The 26,262-nt window shown below is 45.3% G+C and overlaps 1 protein-coding gene and 1 non-coding gene across 5 annotated transcripts in view; both read left to right on the forward strand.

Moving 5' to 3' along the window:
* Positions 1-539: 539 nt before the first annotated feature.
* ATPAF1 (ATP synthase mitochondrial F1 complex assembly factor 1) overlaps positions 540-26,262 on the forward strand; it is a 49,659-nt gene continuing 23,936 nt past the window's right edge. For all 4 annotated transcript variants that reach the window (XR_015872865.1, XM_088458293.1, XM_088458292.1 and 1 more), the window contains exons 1-5: positions 540-789; positions 11,517-11,625; positions 12,796-12,837; positions 20,455-20,517; positions 22,697-22,747. Coding sequence is in view for 3 of the 4 variants with exons in the window: in XM_088458293.1 (XP_088314419.1) it covers positions 575-789; positions 11,517-11,625; positions 12,796-12,837; positions 20,455-20,517; positions 22,697-22,747 (480 nt within the window). In the remaining variant the exon portion in view is untranslated. The remainder of the gene's footprint in view (positions 790-11,516; positions 11,626-12,795; positions 12,838-20,454; positions 20,518-22,696; positions 22,748-26,262) is intronic.
* On the forward strand, positions 16,087-16,251 carry LOC148474650 (U1 spliceosomal RNA). The gene has a single exon (XR_015872867.1). It is a non-coding gene; the product is annotated as a U1 spliceosomal RNA (small nuclear RNA).

Below are 26,262 nucleotides of genomic sequence, written 5' to 3' on the forward strand. Positions count from 1 at the left end.
ATAGAGTAACAATCTATTATTTGAGGTCTGAAACCTGACACCTAGAGGAGGGGATTGGCCCACAGGCAGTGGGGCCCACCAGGGATTTCCCCTGTACCCCTGTGGGCCTGTTCAACCTACACCTCCTCCATGCGGTGCAGCAGAGCAGTCCCTGACCTTCCGCTGCTCCAGTCCCGAGTCTGACCCGGGACGGACATAACTTCGCTTGGAGGCAGAAGTGTGGTCCCATGGACACGGCGGGGTTTCATACCCACGGAGCTCTGGCGCAACACATAAGACTTGGGTTGAGGTTTGTGTAATTTGCTGAAGGAACGATTTTATGTTGCCCCCCACATGAACTCGTTCCGACGCCCATGTCACTGATACAGTGTTATGTTGATCACATACAGACAGTATTATATGATATCAAAGACCATTTCATATAATCACAGACAGTTTTATTATAGGTAGTTGTACACAAGGGTGCAGAGGGACGTAGCGGACAGGTACGCATGCGCAGTACTAGTCGTCATTGTCTGTGCGCGGAACGATGTGCGCCGTGTTCCTGTTTCCGGACGGGTGCACCGCGAACCGGATGTGGCCTGCTAGTGACGGCAAGATGGCGGCCGCCGTAGTGCAGATGTGCCTGAGGTTTAGAGGGATCCTGGCGGCCAGGAGCCGGGTTGGGGGAGCGGGGGCACTCGGACTGGTGTCCTCGCAGCTTCGCACTTTCTCGGTGAGGAAAGAGCCGGAGTTGGAGGAAAACCCTTACTACGGGAAATATCGGGACAAGATCCAGCAGCTGTGCCGGTGCGTCCTCCTCAGCGGTCCCCTGTAGCGCACACGTTACCTGTGGTAGCTGCTATAATTAATGATGAGGCTGCAGGATAGTCTAACTTAAATGGATTATGTGCACCTCAGCTGCAAGGTAGCGTTAGATGACCGCTGTGTTCTGTAGCTTTGACCCATCCGTCCTATAGCCGGGACCACTATCACTAGGAGCCATGATTCAGGATAATCATAAATGACTACTGCGTCCTATAGCAGGGACCTTAATGGTAGAGGATATTTTTGGATATTAATACAGCCTATAGGCACGACCCCCTGGTGCAGGGTAGCCTTGTATGAGTGCTGTGTCCTAATGCCAGGTGCCTAGGCTGCAGGGTAGCCTTGTATGTGTCCTAATGCCGAGATCCTATGTCAAAGGGTAGCCTTGTATGTGTCCTAATGCCGAGATCCTATGTCAAAGGGTAGCCTTGTATGTGTCCTAATGCCGGGATCCTGTGTCAGGGTAGCCTTGTATGAGTGCTGTGTCCTAATGCCGGGATCCTGTGTTACAGGGTAGCCTTGTATGAGTGCTGTGTCCTAATGCCGGGATCCTATGCTGCAAGGTAGCCTTGTATGAGTGCTGTGTCCTAATGCCGAGATCCTATGCTGCAGGGTAGCCTTCTATGAGTGCTGTGTCCTAATGCCAGGTGCCTAGGCTGCAGGGTAGCCTTGTATGTGTCCTAATGCCGAGTTCCTATGTCACAGGGTAGCCTTTTATGAATGCTGTGTCCTAATGCCGAGATCCTATGTCACAGGGTAGCCTTGTATGAGTGCTGTGTCCTAATGCTGGGATCCTATGCTGCAGGGTAGCCTTGTATGAGTGCATTGTCCTAATGCCGGGATCCTATGCTGCAGGGTAGCCTTGTATAAGTGCTGCGTCCTAATGCTGGGATCCTATGCTGCAGGGTAGCCTTGTATGAGTGCATTGTCCTAATGCCGAGATCCTATGCTGCAGGGTAGCCTTGTATGAGTGCTGTGTCCTAATGCCGAGATCTTATGCTGCAGGGTAGCCTTGTATGAGTGCTGTGTCCTAATGCTGGGATCCTATGCTGCAGGGTAGCCTTGTATGAGTGCATTGTCCTAATGCCGGGATCCTATGCTGCAGGGTAGCCTTGTATGAGTGCTGCGTCCTAATGCTGGGATCCTATGCTGCAGGGTAGCCTTGTATGAGTGCTGCGTCCTAATGCTGGGATCCTATGCTGCAGGGTAGCCTTGTATGAGTGCATTGTCCTAATGCTGGGATCCTATGCTGCAGGGTAGCCTTGTATGAGTGCTGTGTCCTAATGCCGGGATCCTATGCTGCAGGGTAGCCTTGTATGAGTGCTGTGTCCTAATGCCGGGATCCTATGCTGCAGGATAGCCTTGTATGAGTGCTGTGTCCTAATGCCGAGATCTTATGCTGCAGGGTAGCCTTGTATGAGTGCTGTGTCCTAATGCTGGGATCCTATGCTGCAGGGTAGCCTTGTATGAGTGCATTGTCCTAATGCCGGGATCCTATGCTGCAGGGTAGCCTTGTATGAGTGCTGCGTCCTAATGCTGGGATCCTATGCTGCAGGGTAGCCTTGTATGAGTGCATTGTCCTAATGCTGGGATCCTATGCTGCAGGGTAGCCTTGTATGAGTGCTGTGTCCTAATGCCGGGATCCTATGCTGCAGGGTAATCTCGTATGAGTGCTGTGTCCTAATGCCGGGAGCTTATGCTGCAGGGTAGCCTTGTATGAGTGCTGTGTCCTAATGCCGGGATCCTATGCTGCAGGGTAGCCTTGTATGAGTGCTGCGTCCTAATGCCGGGATCCTATGCTGCAGGGTAGCCTTGTATGAGTGCTGTGTCCTAATGCCGGGATCCTATGCTGCAGGGTAGCCTTGTATGAGTGCTGTGTCCTAATGCCGGGAGCTTATGCTGCAGGGTAGCCTTGTATGAGTGCTGTGTCCTAATGCCGGGATCCTATGCTGCAGGGTAGCCTTGTATGAGTGCTGTCCTAATGCCGGGATCCTATGCTGCAGGGTAGCCTTGTATGAGTGCTGTGTCCTAATGCCGGGAGCTTATGCTGCAGGGTAGCCTTGTATGAGTGCTGTGTCCTAATGCCGGGATCCTATGCTGCAGGGTAGCCTTGTATGAGTGCTGTGTCCTAATGCCGGGATCCTATGCTGCAGGGTAGCCTTGTATGAGTGCTGTGTCCTAATGCCGGGATCCTATGCTGCAGGGTAGCCTTGTATGAGTGCTGTGTCCTAATGCCGGGATCCTATGCTGCAGGGTAGCCTTGTATGAGTGCTGTGTCCTAATGCTGGGATCCTATGCTGCAGGGTAGCCTTGTATGAGTGCTGTGTCCTAATGCCGGGATCCTGTGTTACAGGGTAGCCTTGTATGAGTGCTGTGTCCTAATGCCGGGATCCTATGCTGCAGGGTAGCCTTGTATGAGTGCATTGTCCTAATGCCGAGATCTTATGCTGCAGGGTAGCCTTGTATGAGTGCATTGTCCTAATGCCGGGATCCTATGCTGCAGGGTAGCCTTGTATGAGTGCTGCGTCCTAATGCTGGGATCCTATGCTGCACGGTAGCCTTGTATGAGTGCTGCGTCCTAATGCTGGGATCCTATGCTGCAGGGTAGCCTTGTATGAGTGCATTGTCCTAATGCTGGGATCCTATGCTGCAGGGTAGCCTTGTATGAGTGCTGTGTCCTAATGCCGGGATCCTATGCTGCAGGGTAATCTCGTATGAGTGCTGTGTCCTAATGCCGGGATCCTATGCTGCAGGGTAGCCTTGTATGAGTGCTGTGTCCTAATGCTGGGATCCTATGCTGCAGGGTAGCCTTGTATGAGTGCTGTGTCCTAATGCCGGGATCCTGTGTTACAGGGTAGCCTTGTATGAGTGCTGTGTCCTAATGCCGGGATCCTATGCTGCAGGGTAGCCTTGTATGAGTGCATTGTCCTAATGCCGGGATCCTATGCTGCAGGGTAGCCTTGTATGAGTGCTGTGTCCTAATGCCGGGATCCTATGCTGCAGGGTAGCCTTGTATGAGTGCTGTGTCCTAATGCCGGGAGCTTATGCTGCAGGGTAGCCTTGTATGAGTGCTGTCCTAATGCCGGGATCCTATGCTGCAGGGTAGCCTTGTATGAGTGCTGTGTCCTAATGCCGGGAGCTTATGCTGCAGGGTAGCCTTGTATGAGTGCTGTGTCCTAATGCCGGGATCCTATGCTGCAGGGTAGCCTTGTATGAGTGCTGTGTCCTAATGCCGGGATCCTATGCTGCAGGGTAGCCTTGTATGAGTGCTGTGTCCTAATGCCGGGATCCTATGCTGCAGGGTAGCCTTGTATGAGTGCTGTGTCCTAATGCCGGGAGCTTATGCTGCAGGGTAGCCTTGTATGAGTGCTGTCCTAATGCCGGGATCCTATGCTGCAGGGTAGCCTTGTATGAGTGCTGTGTCCTAATGCCGGGAGCTTATGCTGCAGGGTAGCCTTGTATGAGTGCTGTGTCCTAATGCCGGGATCCTATGCTGCAGGGTAGCCTTGTATGAGTGCTGTGTCCTAATGCCGGGATCCTATGCTGCAGGGTAGCCTTGTATGAGTGCTGTGTCCTAATGCCGGGATCCTATGCTGCAGGGAAGCCTTGTATGAGTGCTGTGTCCTAATGCCGGGATCCTATGCTGCAGGGTAGCCTTGTATGAGTGCTGTGTCCTAATGCTGGGATCCTATGCTGCAGGGTAGCCTTGTATGAGTGCTGTGTCCTAATGCCGGGATCCTGTGTTACAGGGTAGCCTTGTATGAGTGCTGTGTCCTAATGCCGGGATCCTATGCTGCAGGGTAGCCTTGTATGAGTGCATTGTCCTAATGCCGGGATCCTATGCTGCAGGGTAGCCTTGTATGAGTGCTGTGTCCTAATGCCGGGATCCTATGCTGCAGGGTAGCCTTGTATGAGTGCTGTGTCCTAATGCTGGGGATCCTATGCTGCAGGGTAGCCTTGTATGAGTGCTGTGTCCTAATGCCGGGAGCTTATGCTGCAGGGTAGCCTTGTATGAGTGCTGTCCTAATGCCGGGATCCTATGCTGCAGGGTAGCCTTGTATGAGTGCTGTGTCCTAATGCCGGGAGCTTATGCTGCAGGGTAGCCTTGTATGAGTGCTGTGTCCTAATGCCGGGATCCTATGCTGCAGGGTAGCCTTGTATGAGTGCTGTGTCCTAATGCCGGGATCCTATGCTGCAGGGTAGCCTTGTATGAGTGCTGTGTCCTAATGCCGGGATCCTATGCTGCAGGGTAGCCTTGTATGAGTGCTGTGTCCTAATGCCGGGATCCTATGCTGCAGGGTAGCCTTGTATGAGTGCTGTGTCCTAATGCTGGGATCCTATGCTGCAGGGTAGCCTTGTATGAGTGCTGTGTCCTAATGCCGGGATCCTGTGTTACAGGGTAGCCTTGTATGAGTGCTGTGTCCTAATGCCGGGATCCTATGCTGCAGGGTAGCCTTGTATGAGTGCATTGTCCTAATGCCGGGATCCTATGCTGCAGGGTAGCCTTGTATGAGTGCTGTGTCCTAATGCCGGGATCCTATGCTGCAGGGTAGCCTTGTATGAGTGCTGTGTCCTAATGCTGGGGATCGTATGCCGTAGGGTAGTCTTGGATGGCAGATTAGTCCTATAGTGGGTACCCTCTGGTGCGATTTAGTCTGATGGGTAGACTTACTAAAGCTTCCTAAAATGAAAAGTGGTGGTGCTGTCCATAGCAACCAATCTGATTCTGTTAACCATTTTCTAGAATGCAACAGAGTGATCGATTCCTATGTGCAAAACCACAACTTTAAATTTTTAGAAGCTTTAGTAAATCTATCCCTTGGATCGATGATGACTTCTATAGTCGGGACCCTGTGTCCTAATGCCGGGAGCTTATGCTGCAGGGTAGCCTTGTATGAATGCTGTGTCCTAATGCCGGGATCCTATGCTGCAGGGTAGCCTTGTATCAGTGCTGTGTCCTAATGCCGGGATCCTATGCTGCAGGGTAGCCTTGTATGAGTGCATTGTCCTAATGCCGGGAGCTTATGCTGCAGGGTAGCCTTGTATGAGTGCTGCGTCCTAATGCTGGGATCCTATGCTGCAGGGTAGCCTTGTATGAGTGCATTGTCCTATTGCTGGGATCCTATGCTGCACGGTAGCCTTGTATGAGTGCATTGTCCTAATGCCGGGATCCTATGCTGCAGGGTAGCCTTGTATGAGTGCTGTGTCCTAATGCCAGGATCCTATGCTGCAGGGTAGCCTTGTATGAGTGCTGTGTCCTAATGCCGGGAGCTTATGCTGCAGGGTAGCCTTGTAGGAGTGCTGTGTCCTAATGCTGGGAGCTTATGCTGCAGGGTAGCCTTGTATGAGTGCTGTGTCCTAATGCCGGGATCCTGTGCTGCAGGGTAGCCTTGTGTGAGTGCTGTGTCCTAATGCCGGGATCCTATGCTGCAGGGTAGCCTTGTATGAGTGCTGTGTCCTAATGCTGGGATCCTATGCTGCAGGGTAGCCTTGTATGAGTGCTGTGTCCTAATGCCGGGAGCTTATGCTGCAGGGTAGCCTTGTATGAGTGCTGTGTCCTAATGCCGGGATCCTATGCTGCAGGGTAGCCTTGTATCAGTGCTGCGTCCTAATGCTGGGATCCTATGCTGCAGGGTAGCCTTGTATGAGTGCATTGTCCTATTGCTGGGATCCTATGCTGCAGGGTAGCCTTGTATGAGTGCATTGTCCTATTGCTGGGATCCTATGCTGCAGGGTAGCCTTGTATGAGTGCATTGTCCTAATGCCGGGATCCTATGCTGCAGGGTAGCCTTGTATGAGTGCTGTGTCCTAATGCCGGGATCCTATGCTGCAGGGTAGCCTTGTATGAGTGCTGTGTCCTAATGCCGGGAGCTTATGCTGCAGGGTAGCCTTGTATGAGTGCTGTGTCCTAATGCTGGGAGCTTATGCTGCAGGGTAGCCTTGTATGAGTGCTGTGTCCTAATGCCGGGATCCTATGCTGCAGGGTAGCCTTGTGTGAGTGCTGTGTCCTAATGCCGGGATCCTATGCTGCAGGGTAGCCTTGTGTGAGTGCTGTGTCCTAATGCCGGGATCCTATGCTGCAGGGTAGCCTTGTGTGAGTGCTGTGTCCTAATGCCGGGATCCTATGCTGCAGGGTAGCCTTGTATGAGTGCTGTGTCCTAATGCCGGGATCCTATGCTGCAGGGTAGCCTTGTATGAGTGCTGTGTCCTAATGCCGGGATCCTATGCTGCAGGGTAGCCTTGTATGAGTGCTGTGTCCTAATGCTGGGGATCGTATGCCGTAGGGTAGTCTTGGATGGCAGATTAGTCCTATAGTGGGTACCCTCTGGTGCGATTTAGTCTGATGGGTAGACTTACTAAAGCTTCCTAAAATGAAAAGTGGTGGTGCTGTCCATAGCAACCAATCTGATTCTGTTAACCATTTTCTAGAATGCAACAGAGTGATCGATTCCTATGTGCAAAACCACAACTTTAAATTTTTAGAAGCTTTAGTAAATCTATCCCTTGGATCGATGATGACTTCTATAGTCGGGACCCTGAGGCACATTATATTCTTGGATGGGTAATGAGTCCTATAGCTGGGACCCGCTGGCACATTATACAGCCGTGGCCAAAAGTTTTGAGAATGACACAAGTATTGGTTTTCACTAAGTTTGCTGCTTCAGTGTTTTTAGACCTTTATGTCAGATGTTACTATGATATACTGAAGTAACATTACAAGCATTTCATAGGTGTCAAAGGCTTTTATTAACAATTACAATAAGTTTATGCAAAGAGTCAATATTTGCAGTGTTGACCCTTCTTTTTCAAGACCTCTGCAATCGCACACTCAGCTGATGCAACAAACTGCTCAGGTCCAGTCTAGAGTGTGCTAGAAGCACCAGAGCAGAGAGCGACACCCCAGACAGGGAGGGTAACTGCACCTGTTGTGACAAGTGCAGGATGCTAGAATGATCACTATTATTGTTATGTTATAGTGGCTTTATACTTCATAGTTGCCTCTTCTCAGTAGTTTATTACTCCTATAGGACTGGCCTGTCTATTATTGGGAATTGGTCTGTTATAGTGCGGAAACAGCGTTTTCCACATTTTTACCTAATTTCCTCATTCATTATAGTTGCTGCGCTGGAGATATCGGGCCTTTGGCAGGCGTGCAGCCAAGGTCCTATGTGACTCGTGTCCCCGTGCACTAGTATGGGGGCGACTATTCATTTAGTTCCGAAAAGTGAACTTTCCTAATCCACAATTCTATTTGTCCCTCCCTGTATGTGAAATTATATTATAGAGGTAGCTTGCTATATCCCATATAGTACATTAGAGAAAAACCGAATCATGGTACATAAGGTGGCAAATCGGCTGCTTGGAAACATTAACGTTTACAGATCTGTCCATTGTTACTTCAGAGGTAGCTCAGTTGAATAGGAAAATGCAATTAAATATGTGTGTATAGAGAGAGAGAGATAGTGAATGGAAAAATAGATACTAGGCTATTAGCGGCACATCTGGTGTGTTATTCTTGTGTATAAACAATGAGATAAGTACTTTAAATCTTGCCAGGAGAGACAGATGATGCTCCCTCCCTTAATATCATTTTGTGGCCTTTAGAAATCACTTGTTGCTTCTCCTGTATAAAAATCTCTATGTGGAAAATAGAGTGAAGGATCTGATCTGCTTCAGCAAATAAAGTACAGTGTAGTGTTAAGCTGGGTACACACTGAACAGATATGTCTGCAGATTATGGTTGTTCAAACACACTGAATGCCCATCATCTGTATCTGTCCGCCAGTCTCGCTGCCTAGGGGCTTGTCCACCCCCCCGTGGTATTTGTTGCAAGTGTACGTGCGGGTCTGTAGACTGCCCGATGGACAGATTCATCTGCAGATATATTGTGCATCATCTGTGCAGCACAACCGACACGATATGTCTGTGAATGATGTTGTTCACAGACATATCGCTGGTACACACTGGCTGACGGGCACCCAATATATTGGCCGATCAATTGATCAGCCAATATATCTGTCAGTGTGTACCAGCATTAAATGGTAGGCAGGACCCAACTTGCCAAGTAATAACAAATGGTTCTCAAACACATAAACAAAATAATCCCGCACCAGTATACTGATTATTCTAATATAATATTATCAGTCTCATTTCTTTACAATACATTCATATATTCAAGATAATTTCTCTTGATATTTTATACATCTCCAATGAATTGGGGGCAATTCCCAGATGCCAGGGATGAGGCACATGTTGGAATTCCTTGATTTGACAATCCGAAACAAAATATGATCGTGATCAGCAAAGCAGGGATTTTTCACATGAAGAATTTCACAGATTCCCTGATTGGCGATCATCGATGGCCGCCCAGTGGCGTTTCCGATCGGCGGTTCCAGTTGGAACGGGGAAATGGCAGGCTGATGTATGGGGGCTTTTATTTTATGATAAATTCACAGACAAGAAAAAGAGGAGTTACTTATGTGACCTTAAATATGTATTAGTATAAAATAACTAATGTTTTATTAATATGCATTACAATTTATTTAGTTTGAAATTACATATAGGTCAAATATAAAATAATGCGCAAAAATAAAGAAATAATTTAAAAAGCCCTGCAGTGACTGTATTTCTTGTCTATTGTACAGTATAAAGTGCTTACACGCCTTTGGTTCCCAATATATATTTAGGCAGCTATAATTTATGCAAGTAATTAGTGTAAACAGAAATTGTCAAGCTGTTAGCCTTACCAGTAATCTATACACATTGCTCTATATTAAACAACCAATATATATTCTTAAGGTGCCTACACACTAGACAATTTTTTGCACGATTTGGACAATTCTGACGCATTGGAACGACAAGTCGTGTCCATGGACGATAACGAGGCACGCTCCCAAGGGTCGCTTGTCTTATCCTCAGATCTTACCTACTTGCAGTAAGAGCTGGCAATCTCGTTAACAATGCACAAAAAAAAGATTTCCCGGTTTGAAGCACGATATTGTATGTCCGGGAGTGCTGGGGAGTTGCCGAGGAGATCAAGTGAAATCATTGACGACATTGCATCGTTTACGAGTCGTCTAGTGTGTAGGCACCCTTATGTTGTCACAAGTTTGTATTCAATTACATCCTCATCTATTTAGAATTTGTAGCATCGATTAGGACAGAAGATACTATTACCTGCTCAACACCATACTCCAGGCCTGGCCAACCAGTAGCTCAGCTGTTGTGAAACTACAAATCCCAGCATACTTTTCAACTGCTCTGCTGGTAAAGCATGCTGGGACTTGTAGTTTAACAGCTGTAGAGCCACAGATTGGCCAGGACTATTATACTCGATCCTAGAATAATAATTACCAGCTTTTTTTCTGTATATAGCAGTACAGATCATTACCAATCACAGCTGTATACTTGCACTTTAAATAATGACATGGTTATATACTAAATATATTAAGTGATTTAATACATTCTATATAAACATCCAGAATCCTGCTTTTGTGTGAGCAGCTAGTTCTCTCTACTCGTTGTTTCTGCAACTCAATTAAATAATTTTTTAAAGTTAACATATATACTGTCTCTAAGGGTGGGTGCACATTAGATCGACCGTCTATCGTGCTGATGGACGGGACGATTTCCCTTTGCCCTGGTCCATCGCAGATTGCTGGTACACACTAAACAATTTATGGAACGAAGGTACGATATGTTGTTCCGTCCTTAATTAATATGCACAGTGCCGCATACTCTCTGGTTTGATTGACTGTGAAGTACAGACAATCAAATGATCTGGTATGTCATATGCGAGAGCGTGCAATAGTGCATACGCATTAGATGATATACATGATTTGCTGTTTCGATAGGCAAATTGTACTAATATTGTTCTCTGCTGTGCGAGGGGCACAGCAGAGGGCGGGCATCTAGACTACATTCTGAGGGTATCTGAAGCTGGGTACATATTAGACGATGTGCAAATTGTGCAATGCGCACTCCTAGGAAACTATATATAGCGCATACACACCGCAATCTTGCAAACGATATATATCGCACGCCGTTCGGTCGTTTCATCGTTAACTAATGTTAACATATCGCCTTGTTGTCCGGTAGTGCGGACACACGGCACGATTTGTGAAATATCGTTGCCTATATCCTCAGATTGAGCAGCATGTACGACAGATCTGAAGATGCGACGGACGACCCCACGGGAGCGCGCATAGTGCTTATACACTAGACGATTTGACGTCCTGATCCGTCGGAAAGCAACAAATCATTCAAAAAAATTGTCTAATGTGCCCCCAGCTTTATTGGCGATCTCTGCACGTTTCATCTGTCTGTTTCCTCAGGGATTTTCAGCATTGGAGGCAAAAAAGACAGCATGTGCATGTTTATAGACACTATATGAATGGTTCATATATATATTAAGTACAAAATTAATAATAAACCATTATAATCATGCTGCTAAAACTAACCTGAGATTGACAAATTGAATTGAGATGAATCAATTATTGTTATTGTTTGCCCACTACTGTGTGCGCTGATGCTACGTAGCATTCCTGGGAGGTGTAAATGGTCATTGTAAAATTTTTTTCTAGAAACAGATTTTAATCTGAATTTCTGTCATTACGGCAGCGTTTGCAGATGTCTGCATTCTAGTTAGTAGCTGTGATGGTTTTTTCCAGTATCCTTCATTATGTTACTATGTAATCTTGTCACTGTAGCTCAGACCCAAACGCTCTTGAGGCTCGCATGGAAAAGCGGCATGAGGTTAAGCAGCAGCCACTCGGCTCATCTAAACAAGCAGAGTACGTCCGGTCAGTGGAGGAGAAGGTACATGCAATGTGTTTATTTTGATTATTAAAAAAGTTTATAATTCTTGAACAGAACACTGCCTGTGAACTTTTTTACTAGAACTGCGTAAAACACAGTCAACACTGAAGTGTAATGCTGGGTACACACTAGACGATTCGTCGGTCAATCTGGTGGATCGGGACAACATATCGTCGACATCGGCCAGTGTGTACCCACTATGGACGCCATCCGCGCTCCCACAGGTCGTCCATCGAGGTCGTTCTGTCTGCCTACATGTAGGGCTGATGGAACGACCCAGCTGTCGACACCAGGCAGGTGAATAGAGCCGGTGCTCGACATGTCGGGTGGTCGGGCAGTGGATCGTGGAATGGTGTTCCTGCCGTCCAATATGTCAGCTGTCGCATCGCTTGGTACACACGTTTTGAAGTAATATTTGTATAATCTCTGAAATGCGTGTGGTAAATCTGGTTAATAATCACAAGAGCACACAGCTACAATGTAATCGAAGTCTTGGGTTTTGTGATAAAAGTGCATTATTCTAGAGAAAAGTGGAATTGCCTTATTTGTGGGTATGGGATAGCCCACGCCATTAAAATGGCATGTGGCTTCAAGTACTTTGTTGTAAAGTTGATGATAGAAAATTATAATGGTTCCTGTCATTGGCCTGGAATAGGTATCTGGTCGACAGTCATAATATTGACAAGGTCATTAGGTCGACAATCAGTATATCGACATGGTTAAAATGTCAACACATTCAGAATTTTGTCAATCAATATTTGACACCATGAGGAACAAATTTGAGAAACACTGGAAATTAAAATATAGTAGGACAACATTGGTGGTAAAAGTGAGAGCATTATATATAGTGTTCATTCTAGATTCTTGATCAGACACTGCTTCTCCCAACTTTTCACCCCAACGGAACACTGTGGGGGAGGGGGGGGGGCGTGGCAGGGACAGCGAGAGATGCAGTAGCACAGTGGGATGTGGCGGTGCCACGGGCCCACCACCATCAGGCTGTGATTCTTCTTAAGGGCACCCACTGAAGTAACTTAGCGGGAACGCTAATAGTTACCTATTAGATGAGAGAAAGCAATGGGAGTGACAAGGGTATAAAAGTGCTCAGCTCCTTCCACTGTTACAGATGTCTATAGGGTCATTATGTGTTTTGTTTCTAACCCCATACAGGTGACATCAGGTTCAGTGAAAGACGGTTTCCCAAAAAATAAGGTGAGTTTGTCCATACAGCACATGGCACATTAACCAAGGCTCCAATTAATGGTACATAAACTAAGGCTCCAGCTAATGGTACATAAACTAAGGCTCCAGCTAATGGTACATACATATTCCTTTCTCTCTGTAATAGTTGCTGATAAAGGAATCGGATATATGATAGAAAGTAGTGACATTAAGGTGAAATGTGCCACTCTCCAACATGACCCGTTTACCCTATACAGCATTTATGCAGCGGAAGAAAGACACAGCCAGGCTAGGAGACACCAGGTCCACTCCTGGTTTGTGGCTTATTGCAGTGTATTTGTCTGTCCTTTGTTTTTTGGGGCACCAGTCCTGCAAAATAACAGATCCAACAACACTATATTGGATATTAATTGGTGATTTTAAATTATTGCTCTGATTCATATGTAATTTGTACTACTCTATGCGTTCCATGTATGCATGTTTTTAATTTTCTTCAGGGGTTTGAGGGGGCCCACATTGTAATCACTTTATTATACCTTTTGACACGATTGTTGCTATTTTTAGGTTACTAATTTTGTGAGTCACAATGATATTTTAATGTATCGTTATACAAGTTAAGTATTAATCATAGCAAAATTATTCAGGATCACTAAGAAATGCCCACTTATTGTCTTATGGATCTGTCCCAGCGTTAGAATATAGATTTTACACACCCTAATTGACGTTATAGGTTTGTGATGTAAATCGTGAAATCCAAGATAGCCATGGTTCTGGCATATTCCCTTTGCCTTGATATTTCCAATTACCATGCAATAGCCCATTGTGCATATAACATCACATTTTTAAAAGCCAGTCCAAAGGTCTTTTACTCTAGAACATTCAAAAATGTATCCACCAGCACTTCCTTAGTATCCTAAACCTTCAAATGCGTCTCTTATTTGCGCAGCGATGTAAATAAAATGAACAAGCAGCTTCTGCTGATTAGAATGATATGCGGCATATATATATATATATATATATATATATATATATATATATATATATATATATATATTACATATTCACACACACACACTTACACTGAGTCTCCCATATCCAAAATGCTTGGGACTAGGGGCATTTTGGATGACGGAATATTCCGTATTTTGGAATATTTGCATATCATAATGAAATATCTTGGGAATGGGACCACAATATACACACAGAATGCATGTATGTGTTATATACACTTTATACACACAGCCTGCATGTAATTTTATACAATATTTTCAATAATTTTGTTGTCTAAACTTTGTTTACATACACAAAATTAATTTTTGTTTCTCCTTCATCCACTAGGGGACACTGGAGTTCAAGACAGTGGGTATAGACGGTGGTAGAGTAGAGCCTGGCACTTTAAATAATTCAGAAGTGTGACTGGCTCCTCCCCCTCTATGCCCCATCAGCCCCAGTTTTAGAAATGTGCCCGAGAAGAGCCGGTCACATAGGGCTGAGCTCCAGCCCACACTTAGTAATTTTACTTTTATTTTAACTTTTATTTATTTTCATAGCTTCAACAAGCATTGAGGACAGGCTGACAGAGTGCTGCGTCTGTCAGCCTGCTACATGGAGGCATCAGGAGACCCGCCACCACTAATAAAGAGTGCGTGTCCGGGTCCCAGACACCCTGGCAGTAGCTCAGGGAGGGACACGCCACAGCTTAATATAGAAGCTGTGTCCGTGCTTCCCCATGCCTAGCCGCAGTCCTGATGCCAGCAGCTGGTAAGTATAGCTCTGTTCCCCTGACTAGCGTGGGACTGAGTTAGATCTGCGGCCCCTCCGCCCCCTCCCAGGCTCATACAGTCCTGGATTCCTGTTATAACGCCGCTAGCGTTATTACAAGGGGCGGAGCTACAGCGCATATAGCGCGGATACCCATCAAGGGAGACTGTTCAGACAGTCTAATTACATAGGTGCGCTGTGCAATGCCCTTCTACGAGCTGCTGGCGCATCTCTTAACATCCCTGCACTGCTGAGTCAGCGCTGGCTCACTTAAAAGAGTCTGACAGCGCTGTTCTCATGTAAGTGAGAGACGATGTGATCTCCTCCTCCCTATGCTCTATGCCATAGTGGTGAGCAGCAGGGGTTAGTTTATTGCCGGTTAAGACCGGATGCAATAGCGCCGGGGCTCTACTCCCGGCAGTGAGGGGGCGTGGCTTAGGTCCGGCAGCCGTTACTGCTCCCGGGGAGCAGGCGCCGCATATTTTTTTCTAGCCTCTCAGTTGGCGCGCACTACAGCGCAGGCATATGCAGAGACTGTCACTGTACAGAATACAGGCAGTCTGTAACTTTGCAGAGGCAGCTGCTTGCAGTGCAGGGAGAGGGTAGAAGTTTGTGCCTGAAGATGCTGCACTCACTGTACCGCTGCTGGAGTTAGTTCCAAGCACATTTGTCTACCTATGACATAATGCAATATGGGTAGCTTTGTATACATGCCTACATGAGTTAAGTGTATGTATAAGTATATATGTGTATATATATGGGGCTTTCCTGCTTATATATACTGTCTGTTAAAACCAGTTTTGTTCTATAACAATGCTGAGGCATACTGAGCTGTTTACAAATTATGCACGCAGTGTAGCAGTCTTCCTGCTTACTTAGTCACGCAGCGGCATGGTCCATATAGAACTTGGCTCATTTCTGTAGTTCCTTTATGGTGGTCAGATAATGTACTTATATTCTGTAGGGGAGAGCACTTCAAAACTGTCGACTCCACAACTATCCTAACTGCTGCCCTACGTCATTGTGATGTCACTGTGTAGAGATAGTTGCGACTATTTTACAATTGTCTATCTCAAGATGGCTGCTGGAGTCTGTTTGATTAAGAAATTAATCAGTACTCACTAATGTCAGATGTTATTGACGCAGTACCTCTACATATCATGGGACCCGCCGCCACTATTATAGAGTGAGTGTCTGGACCCCTGACACTAGCTCAGGGAGGAACATGCCGCAGCCTAATACAGAGGCTGTGTCCATGTCACTTTGCCCTCCGCATGACAAATATGCCTGTATTCGTTAAATATAATGCAGTATACTTCATTGACCTGAGGTCGTCCTTTTGATCCCCACTTTGAAAAGGTGGGTTCAACTGGAGCTCAAATGGCTCACCTGATAAGGCAAGGACAGAAGGCTCCCAGGATCTATACCAGTCTGGGACAGCACGCTGCTAAAATATCAGGCCTACAGAGGACACACAGCACATCAGCAGTCTCCCTGCGTGGAGGTAAGCCACAGTTCATACTTACCTGGCAGGGGAGATACCATGATCACAAAGGTGGTTCTCCCAGGGCGAGGCGCATCCATTGCACCATGGGCGTGCTGACCCCCGATGATTTCTCAAAATGCGGAAATCTCGACTGCATAATTTGTGGAAGTGGGGGACTGCGTTCACGTTTTCTCCTGGATAAATTATCGTTATCTGTGACCTTGTATGAGGGTACATGTATGCGATATGTGTATATATATGTGTGTGTGTGTATGTGTATATATGTATGTGTGTATATATATATATATATATATATATGTATCGCTTCTTATCCTTGCCATAAAGGCAAGGGTAGGATTTGTTCTTATCAGTTTTATATCTGATACCTTGCATATTTTAAAAAGAAAGATACTGCAATTGGAGGCTGGACTCTCCTGCTGCGGTGGGTTGGTACAACAACTTCGATTTACACATACTATTTATGAATGTATTTGTTATATGTGTGGGTATGCCTATGCTTCCGCAATCATTAGGTTACCTCTAGTTCCACAGATGGGAAGCCAGCTGGGATTACCAGAAGCTGTAGGCTATAATATATTATATTGGCTCTATAGACTAGAGTCATGTTCTGCAGTTTACATTGTGATAGTCACAATTCCCTAAGGCATGGCTTCTAATATGCACCATATACTTGTCTGGGAGCCTTCTGGTAGTCCACACATGTATATAAGATAGGCACTTACACCCTTCTGGGGTTACAGTTTTGTTCCTGTCAGTTTATATCTACGGCGCCCCGTTTTTTGGGGGAGTTATTATTATAACAATGTATGTGTATATAGGTGTATGTATATATACTCGCTTTGACAAAGGGGCACGTATCCCCTGAAACGTCGGCCTGTTTGTTTCAACATAGTTTAGATATACCTTTTTGATCACTATTTAAGTCTCGGAGTGCCGCTATTTGTGGTTCCTACTATGTATATATTTATATATTATATAGAGCATAATGATCTCCTGGTGCAGGAGTCGGACAAGTATACTTACTATGTTGACTTCTCATGCAACTATTTGTCTAAGTGTACGTGTGTATGTATACCGATATATTCATGTTCCTCGTATGACTACTTCCTAATAATTGGGAAACGCCTGTTTTTTTAGCCCTAACTGGGGTTTTCTTTACAGATATATCCCTTCTTACTTGAGATAATTATTGCATTCTATGTCTATGTACAGGTACCTTTCTCTGTATAGGTTCCTGTACTCCATATTATTGTTTAGTCGCATATCTCAATAAAATGAGGCTATAAAGTGGCCCCTGGGTACATTCCTATCAGTACATAAAAATCCAGATTCTATTCCATCCTCAGGGCTTACTTGGTTAAATGACAACAGACCACACTTCTGTGCCTGGAGGTCTAGGGCCACCCACCGAATAGGCAGGGTCAGGCCTGGCTTGATTAGATTGGTGGGTATCCAGTAAATCATGGGCCCTGCGGTTCAAGTTTAATCCCTCATTGTGAACACTATGATTGTCAAGGGTCACTGGTGGGATCCATCATCAAATATGTAATATTTCTATGTGTATCTTGACCAGTACAGGGTCTTATTTAATTCTTTCACTATCCCGCCTCTTGACTAATACGCACTTAACCATTATAAGTGTTAATGTACTAATACTTACTCTAGCAGACCGTGCTTGGGGTATATGTATAATCTATATAAGGATACACATCCCTAATGGAACAAGCTCAGGTATAGAGTCCTGTAGTACGACCTTCTTGTTACCACTAACATTTTGCTAGTTTTCTACAGTCTCTCCTACGGCAACATCGCCAGACTGAAGACTCTGCTATGGAGCATTGGTTTTTAGCCCACTGAAGCTACTCTCTATTCCCGATGTGACGGGTTGCTGTGAGATGGAGAAGGTCAGTGACATTCTACATAGTTTCTAGAGTGCTTCTGATTGCTCACAGGTAAGCGGTACCCCACTATTGCCTCGGAAGATGCTCCGATTTCATGCAACCTGACACGACATAGCCGTTATTCTCCCTTATGCATCCTAGCTGCAGACTTAGTAGCCATCCGCTCTTTTTAGCAGTAGGCTCTACCCTTTAGAGCTTTCCTGGCGTGCACAGTTCCAACATTGAGAATGTCACTTTATTCTTCTGTTGGGGTTATAATGGACTGTGATTGTAGCGCCTGTGGGCTAATGCACATCTTTACATTAAAGCGTGACAGTCATTATGTTCCACGCAGGGGGCCTGGTTGGTTTTCCTGTTCAGTACTGTGAATATTTTCATCACACTGACAGGTACCTGATGGGTACCTCTATGGTTGTCCTAGTTCTGTAGCCTTGCTGTATGGTTGCTTCCCTATATTGGTAGCTCTCACTGGGTGACTGTTGCATCCGTGCTCTTTAACTGCTAGGGTAACTGGGTTGTTTTTATACTATGTTCAGGACAGCAGTTGATACTGCCTACGCACTTCCATCATGTTGGATGTTGTTTGGAGTTTGTTGCTGTGGGTTTCTTTTCAGGTCGGCACAGTGGCTTGTGCCGTAAGGTCTCCACCTGGGATGCCCCATACACTAATTCGAGACCCGCCCCAGGCAGTAGTAACCACTCAATAGGCAGACAGCTGATGGGCTGCCAGACATTCTGCCAGTGGTCTGGTATGGGGATTTACAGCTGCAAGGTTTCAGTTGCTGTTTTTCCCTCTGTTTCTGAGTTGATTGTACTGCTGTCTGACGCTCTGAAAGGAATTGTGGTCTCGATTCTTTCAGAGCTGCCTCTGCCTCAGGTCATTGGGATCTCTATCCTTATGGGAGACTTCTATGGTTTCACTCTGGTTGCCAACCTTGTAGTAGTTGGACCTCAAGAATGGTCCAGGGCGACTGTTCGGTCTTGTCGTTTGCTCCCTGTATACTCTTGTTAGGAGTCTGTGGACAGGATCAACTCTGTATCTGTAGATTGGTATTGTTATATGTATAACTATATGAGTTATGTCCAGCAGTGCTGGGATTCTGCTGTCTCCAAATTATACAGCTTCTCATGTTCAACTCTGGTTCGTGCTTGATCTTTTTCGGCTGAGCTTACGGTGTTCAGCTGTTTTCATCTGCGGTTGTTCTCTTGCTAGCAGTATTCCATTCGATTTACGCTGTAAGGTGTGGAATTTCTATGGCTGTTTAGCAAGGAGCCTTGATTGTCTCCTCTGCTCTACAACACTTGATCTTCAGCTCTTGCCTTTCCATTAGGCCTACGGTTCTTGGTGATCCCGGTTTTCGGTTTTGCCAAGGGTTCGGCAAGTTCTCCGCGCTTCCCACCCGGGAGGTTGGCTTTGGGACGTCCCCACTGTCTTGAACTCCAGTGTCCCCTAGTGGATGAAGGAGAAAACAGGATTTTGGTACTTACCGATAAATCCCTTTCTCCGATTCCACAGGGGACACTGGACGCCCGCCCAGCGCTGCGTACCTGCCATTTTGTTTGGTTTCTTATAAGGTTGTGTGACTGCATATGTTCCCTGCAGTTGGTTCCTCTGTTCTCCCTCATTCGGGTCTTGTTCCGTTCTGTGGTCCTCTCCTTCTCCTCGTTTTCCTATGGTCCTCCGTCTCCTCTCGGGCTCAGTTCTTAAACTGGGGCTGATGGGGCATAGAGGGGGAGGAGCCAGTCACACTTCTGAATTATTTAAAGTGCCAGGCTCTACTCTACCACCGTCTATACCCACTGTCTTGAACTCCAGTGTCCCCTGTGGAATCGGAGAAAGGGATTTATCGGTAAGTACCAAAATCCTGTTTTCATATACACCTTATACACACAGCCTGAAGGTAATTTTATACAATATTTTTATCAATTTGTGCCTTAAACAAAGTTTGTGTACATTGCTATCAAAAATCAAAGGTTTCATTATCTCAGTCATGCCAAAATGATTCCGTATTTCGGATTATTTGGATATGGGAGACTCAACCTCTATATATATATGTGTGTGTGTGTGTGTATATATATATATATATATATATATATATATATATATATATATATATGTGTGTGTGTGTGTGTCTGCGGCTGTATCTGCATGCCAGATGCTACGTTACAGTGTCAGCGGCTTTGACACTGTAACGTAGCATTTCGCATTCAGATACTCCGGCAGTCGCACACAGAACATAGGCATGCCGCATATCATTCTACGCAGCAGGAGCTGCTTGTGCTTCCTAATTGCCGTGCGAATAAGATGCATTTGATGGCAAAAAGTCGTTTGAAAAGAGATCTGCGCTACAGAGTCACGGCAAACCATGGCGCGGCTAGAAGGGCTGTTTAACTCGCAAGGAAGTAAGATGTATGTGCTGCACCCTGTGAACAATGACCATGACTATTTTACATTTTGGGGGCTTTTTTTTCCCTCAGATGCTGAGCTCTCTCCTAAACCTAGAACTAGTGAAAGAGAAGACTGCTGAGGATATTAAACAGGTGATGTTTACTGTATCTAGGATCCATATCTCATCTTTTGCACTTTCTCCGTGTGAATTGCACACACACAGCATTGATAAGTACCTGGCTCCTTGCTTTATCCTGTATCCTACTGCACAAACCAGCTGCCCCCCAGCCATCTTCCTAGCCTCTCTACTGTTAGTGCTGAGGTACTGAGCAAGAATAGGTCCAGTGGCAAATGTGCTACCCCAGTGGTCACAAATATGGGAAAGTGCTACCGATAACTCGTCTCCATTATACCCAAGAGATAAAAAAAAACCGATATAATAATCAAAAACCGGGGCCTCGGTCCTACACTAGGCATAAGGGGGTTGGATGGGATGCCGTCGCTCGGGATCCCGGCGGTTAGAATCCCAACGATGGCATCCCAACAGGGTTAGGATACGGACACCTGTTGATAGGTATCTTACTTAACCCTACCCCAAAACCTAGCGCCTCCCCCCTTTAACCTAAACCTACGGCTGCTGTTCCTGGGGTATCTTCCCCTTTTGTCTCATGGATCAATATCCACTATTAGATGATTGTAACTATTCTCTCTCTCGCTTATATTTACTATATATGGAAAGGGGAGCGTTTCCTGGGCCAAGCCTGGACGAGGGACAGTGGCAACGATTTTTGCCAGTTCCAAATGCCATTCTAAATTGCCTTTTTTGCTAATCTAGGATGGAAGTCCTATGCATGGCATATAAGGCACAGGACCTGGGAATTGCAAAATATCTTTAAACACATATATTAAATTTATTTTGGTATTCATGAAAGCTCCTTAATGTTTATATATGTTTTTCACTATTTTCACGCACTTGTATTATTCCATTCTGCCCCTCTCCCTCCTTATGTATCTGATATTCATTATCTCTATTTAGCACACACATCCCTAGGCCATTCCATTACATTGTCTATAAAACAGTTCTAAATTCCTACTTTAACCACTGTATGTGTATATATTACTGGCCGCTTCTAACATGGGCGGAAGTGACGTCATCATCGTCAGCCTTGAAAATCAGAAAACAACGGAACTACCTTGTGCTCATGTTAATTATATAATTATAATATATTAACATTATAATATCTTGTAATCGCTTGTTTAGTTCAGCCTTAGTAACTGTAATAAACTACTCGGGAACAGAATAAAAAAATATTAAAATTATCAGTGTCAACTTTGTATGTTTTTAAAGAGTTTTCCTCTTTGCTTATCAGTGTTTTGTTATCTCCGCTTCATCTGTCCAAGTCTGAGCATATTATGCTGTCTTAGTCCTGTCTGTTTAATGTACACACAAAATGTGCCATCTCTCACAGTACCTTAGGGGTAGATTTAATAATATAAGGCCCTCTGTATCATTTGGTCTGGCCCCCAGAGCTTTTGTCTGCTAGCCTCATTTGGCTAGCAGGATGCCTAGAATGGCACACTGCAGCCAGAATCTATGCAGCAGTGCCGCCTGGAACATCCTCAGGATGCTCCGGGCATTGCTGTAATCACCGGTGGTTGTTGCCCAGCCCCCATGTGACATCACGCGGAGGGGGCATGGCCTACACCAGGCCCGCAAATAATATTATATATATCAAAATGGCCCTCGGCAGAAAAAAGGTTCCCCACCCCTGATCTAGCACCTTCTAGAAGATAATAGCTAGAATTGATTGGTGGCTATTTGCAACATCTCCACTTCTAAAAACCCACACTTTAGTAAATATACCCCTTATAATGTACATCTTATTGACTGGTGCGTTACCCTATACTTAACAGTATATCTGTTACAGTATGGTCACAATTTGCATTCACCAAAGTTTATGACCCTCTAAAATATGATGTTTATGAAAAGTGGAGGAATATAAAATGGTATTCAAATGTGTACACGTATTTTTTATGTCCAACTTTCCTGTTAAAGTAGGAATGGCATGGTTTTTTTTCTTTAAGATTTTGTTCGGTCCTGAACAGAATGTGTGTGTTCTCATATTGGGTTATTTATACATTGGTCGTGTCCCTTTTTTTGTGTTTACAGCGTCGCAGCATTTTAATATTGGGTAGGTCAGTTTTATTTGCTAGAATTGTGTTTGCATTTAAATCGTTATAATGGAACATTCAGCCCCCAATGTTGAGTGAAATCGCAACTCCTTGTAGTCTGCTAACCCATAAATCTGTGTTTGTTTTTTTTCCCTCCAGATATGGAATGATTATTTTTCTACAAAAGACACAGTGTATGCTGTTATACCTGTAAGTAGCACAAAGGCTTATTATGTTGAGTTATGATTAAATGGATTTTCCACACAGTGGATTAATTTAATTTGCTGGATTTTTACCTACCCTTTTGAAGCTTTCAGTGAATATAGGCATTATTTTGCTCTTTTACTGCGCTTTTCAGCCATCTGTTTGTGCTACTAAGTAGAGCTGGGTGTTTCCCCCTCTGTATCCAGTGCAGAGAGCACAACCGAAGTCATCATTTCTGTTGCATTACAAATATATCTTATACAGAAAAGAGAGCGTGTAAAAAAAAGCGATACATTTAGTAAATGTAGCAGGCGCGTGTACAAGGTAATGGGCACACATGGTGGTGTTCCCGTCCTAGAGCCTGATTCAGAGACGGACGGAAAAGCAAACGTAGCTGCATACTCTTACGGATCGCAGTTGCTAAAATATGCTAATGCGGCTGCCGGTAGATTTTGCATTGGGCCGCCGCTTGTAGTTGCCCGCACTGCATGCACAAACGCAGCATTGGATGCACATCCTCAAAACATCGACTCCATAGTTATGTCTATGGTCACTGTAAATGAGTGTGGCATTTGAGACACTGGAGCTTTGGTTCTCTGCGAGCGCGATGGCAGACGCTGGCCAGAAAACGACCATGACATGTCTGCATTTTGGCTGCAACTCCCTGTAATCACCCACATAACTGTCTCTTCCTGTCAATCAATTGCGAGTGAATCCTCATAGCAAGTGCGATCGCAATTAATTTTCAGTGATGCATGTTCAAACAACCGATAATCGATCATCAGGAATAATGAGGATCCCATTATAATGTAGAAGGCTCTTTATTTCTGCAGTCAGGGTGTGTGAGAATTATATCTTTAATTTGATTCTGAGGAAATAGTTTCCGTATCGGGCTAATCATGATGACGCATGCTATGATCGCTGTCTTGTGACTGTCTCTCAATGTAAGGACCACAGGCTGGTTCTGTACCTGGTTTTACCCACAGCCGGTAAGGATTCTGGCACACAGCAAGGGCTGGATCTTAGACAGGCTCTCTAAAAGTGCTTTATTTACTGTCATCTTTTAGTGTATTAAAAGAGCCAATTAGTAAAATGTTATTCCTCCTACAATTTCAGCTTCTTCTACAGTCTGGTGGGATATAGCCATAGACTTCTGCAAAAACCTATAATAATTAAAAAAAAAAGTTAATTCGTCGATCCTTGTCTGAACAGCTGAATTTAGATGGTAGGCCCAGTATACCCCAACACTTTAATCTGGTGTCATGAAATGTGAATGGTCTCAACACGCCGATTAAATGCAAGAAGGTTGTGACCCACCTGCATCGGCTGCATCCGGATATAGTGTTGTTGCAGGAGACACATTACGTACAGGGAGATCTAGCACTTTGGGCTAGATAGGAGAATGCATAACCGCGTCTTATAGATCTAAATCACGAGGGGTAGCGATCCTATTTCATTGAAATTTACGTTATTCTATTTTAGATAAGCTAATAAATCCTGAGGGTCGTTATTTGCTATTAGATTTGGCAGTTGAGGGCAGCAACTATACTATTGTCAATTTATATTCTCCTAATCTATCTCCTAATCAATTTTTGGCTAAATTATCCCAGATATTAGTGCACCGCACGGTGCATGAGTTGATTCTGGCGGGTGATTACAACTCAGTGGATGATCCCACTATAGATAGGTCTCTTCCGATGAATAGGCCTAACACACCTTCTTCTTGGTATCATATACAGTCCCTTAAGATTTTACTTCAATTATGTGATCCCTGGAGGCTTTTACACGGCTCAGAGCGTGCATATACTCTCCTTTCCCAAGCTCACCAATCATTGTCCAAGATTGACTTTATCCTAATTTCAAATTCTCTAATGACACAGGTACGTGCATCAGAGATTCATGAGATTTTAGCCTGACCATGCCCCAGTGTCCTTGGATTTGTGGCATGCTTCTTTGACCTCTGCGGATCGTTTATGGTGATTCACAGATTATTTAACTAAATCAGAGGACTTTAAAAGGTTTTTATCACTGTCTTGGTCCAATTATCTTGATGACAACATGGAACATTGGCAAGATATAATTTTGTTTTGGAACGCTTCGAAGGCCGTTATGCGAGGCCTCATGACTTAAAAGAGAATCAAGGAAGCAGTACCATGAATTACACAACATGGTGGCAATAGCTTTATGGCGATATCATCTACTAATACCCTCGAGGAGTACATTACGAATAGGAAATTCTTGGAGTCCTTTCTATCTGTGCAAGCGAGAACTCCTTTAGATTACTCTCTAGACAAATGTATTATAAATGGCTGAACAAGCCTGGCAAACGTCTTGCACTTATTTCAAGGCCATGGGCGAAAAAATCTTTCCTTCCACCAATAGAACACATTTTACCACTAAAGAGAATTTGTCTCATTTCCATTCATATTGCACAAATCTATATCAGGCGATTTCAGTGGAGAGGAGTATGCAGGAACAACTTATATCAGCAGCTCCATTACCTGCTTTATCTCGAGAACAATGGTAACTGTTCGTAAAAGACACATTGGAGGAAGAACTCCATAGTGTGATAGCTACACTGCTCCCTCATAAGTCTCCTGGACCTGATGATTTTTCGGGCTCTTATTACAAACTTTAAAAGATAGTTTAACGCCCACTCTCTTAGAGCTATTTATTAAAATGCCGCTTGATGCCCCATCATTCCCATCCTTCAGAGATGCCTTCACGACTCTCATTCCAAAACCAGGAAAAGACCTGTTGTTAGCCGAGTCATATCGTCCTATCTCGTTTCTGAACTTGGACTTTAAAATACTCGCCAAAATAATGGCTTATAGGTAGCAGACCATTTTGCCGGACTTGTTAACCCCACACCAGACAGGATTTGTCCAAGGCAGACACCCTGTCAGAGCATTTCGCTTGACATTAGCGGCAGTTTTGGCGGGTACTCGTCAGGAGAGGCCAAGGGGCATGTTACTCAGCCTTGACACACACAAAGCTTTCGATTCGGTAGCATGGGCGCATCATTTTACGGGAAGCAATCGGGAAGCCGACTGTCTTATCCCGGCAAGGGTGAAATGCCGGGCGTCTAGATGTAGACGCCCGCATTTCCCCGACGCCTGGAGACCAGCGCCCGGCATCACGATCCTAGTGATGCCGGGCGCCGCGAGCGGACAGCCGCGGGGGGGGGGGGTTAGGTTTAGGGCTCCCGGGGGGGACTTAGGGTTAGGCACCCCCCCGGAGGGTTAGGCTAGGGGGAGGGAGGGTTAGGGTTAGGCACCCCCGGGGGGGACTTAGGGTTAGGCACCCCCCGGGGGACTTAGGTTTAGGTAGCGGGGAAGGGTGTGGTTAGGGTTAGGCACTTAGAGGGGGGATTAGGGTTAGGCACTTGGGGGGAAAGTTAGGGTTAGGCACCCCTAAGGAGGGTTAGGTTAGGTTAGTGGATACTTACCTATCCACGATCGGGATTTCCAGCGCTGTCGGGCTTCCGCTGCGTCGCACTCTGCTCCTGTTGGGCTGCCGCT

Source organism: Taudactylus pleione, unplaced genomic scaffold, assembly GCF_031769625.1.
Source record: "Taudactylus pleione unplaced genomic scaffold, aTauple2 ptg000824l, whole genome shotgun sequence".
Lineage (NCBI taxonomy): Eukaryota > Metazoa > Chordata > Amphibia > Anura > Myobatrachidae > Taudactylus > Taudactylus pleione.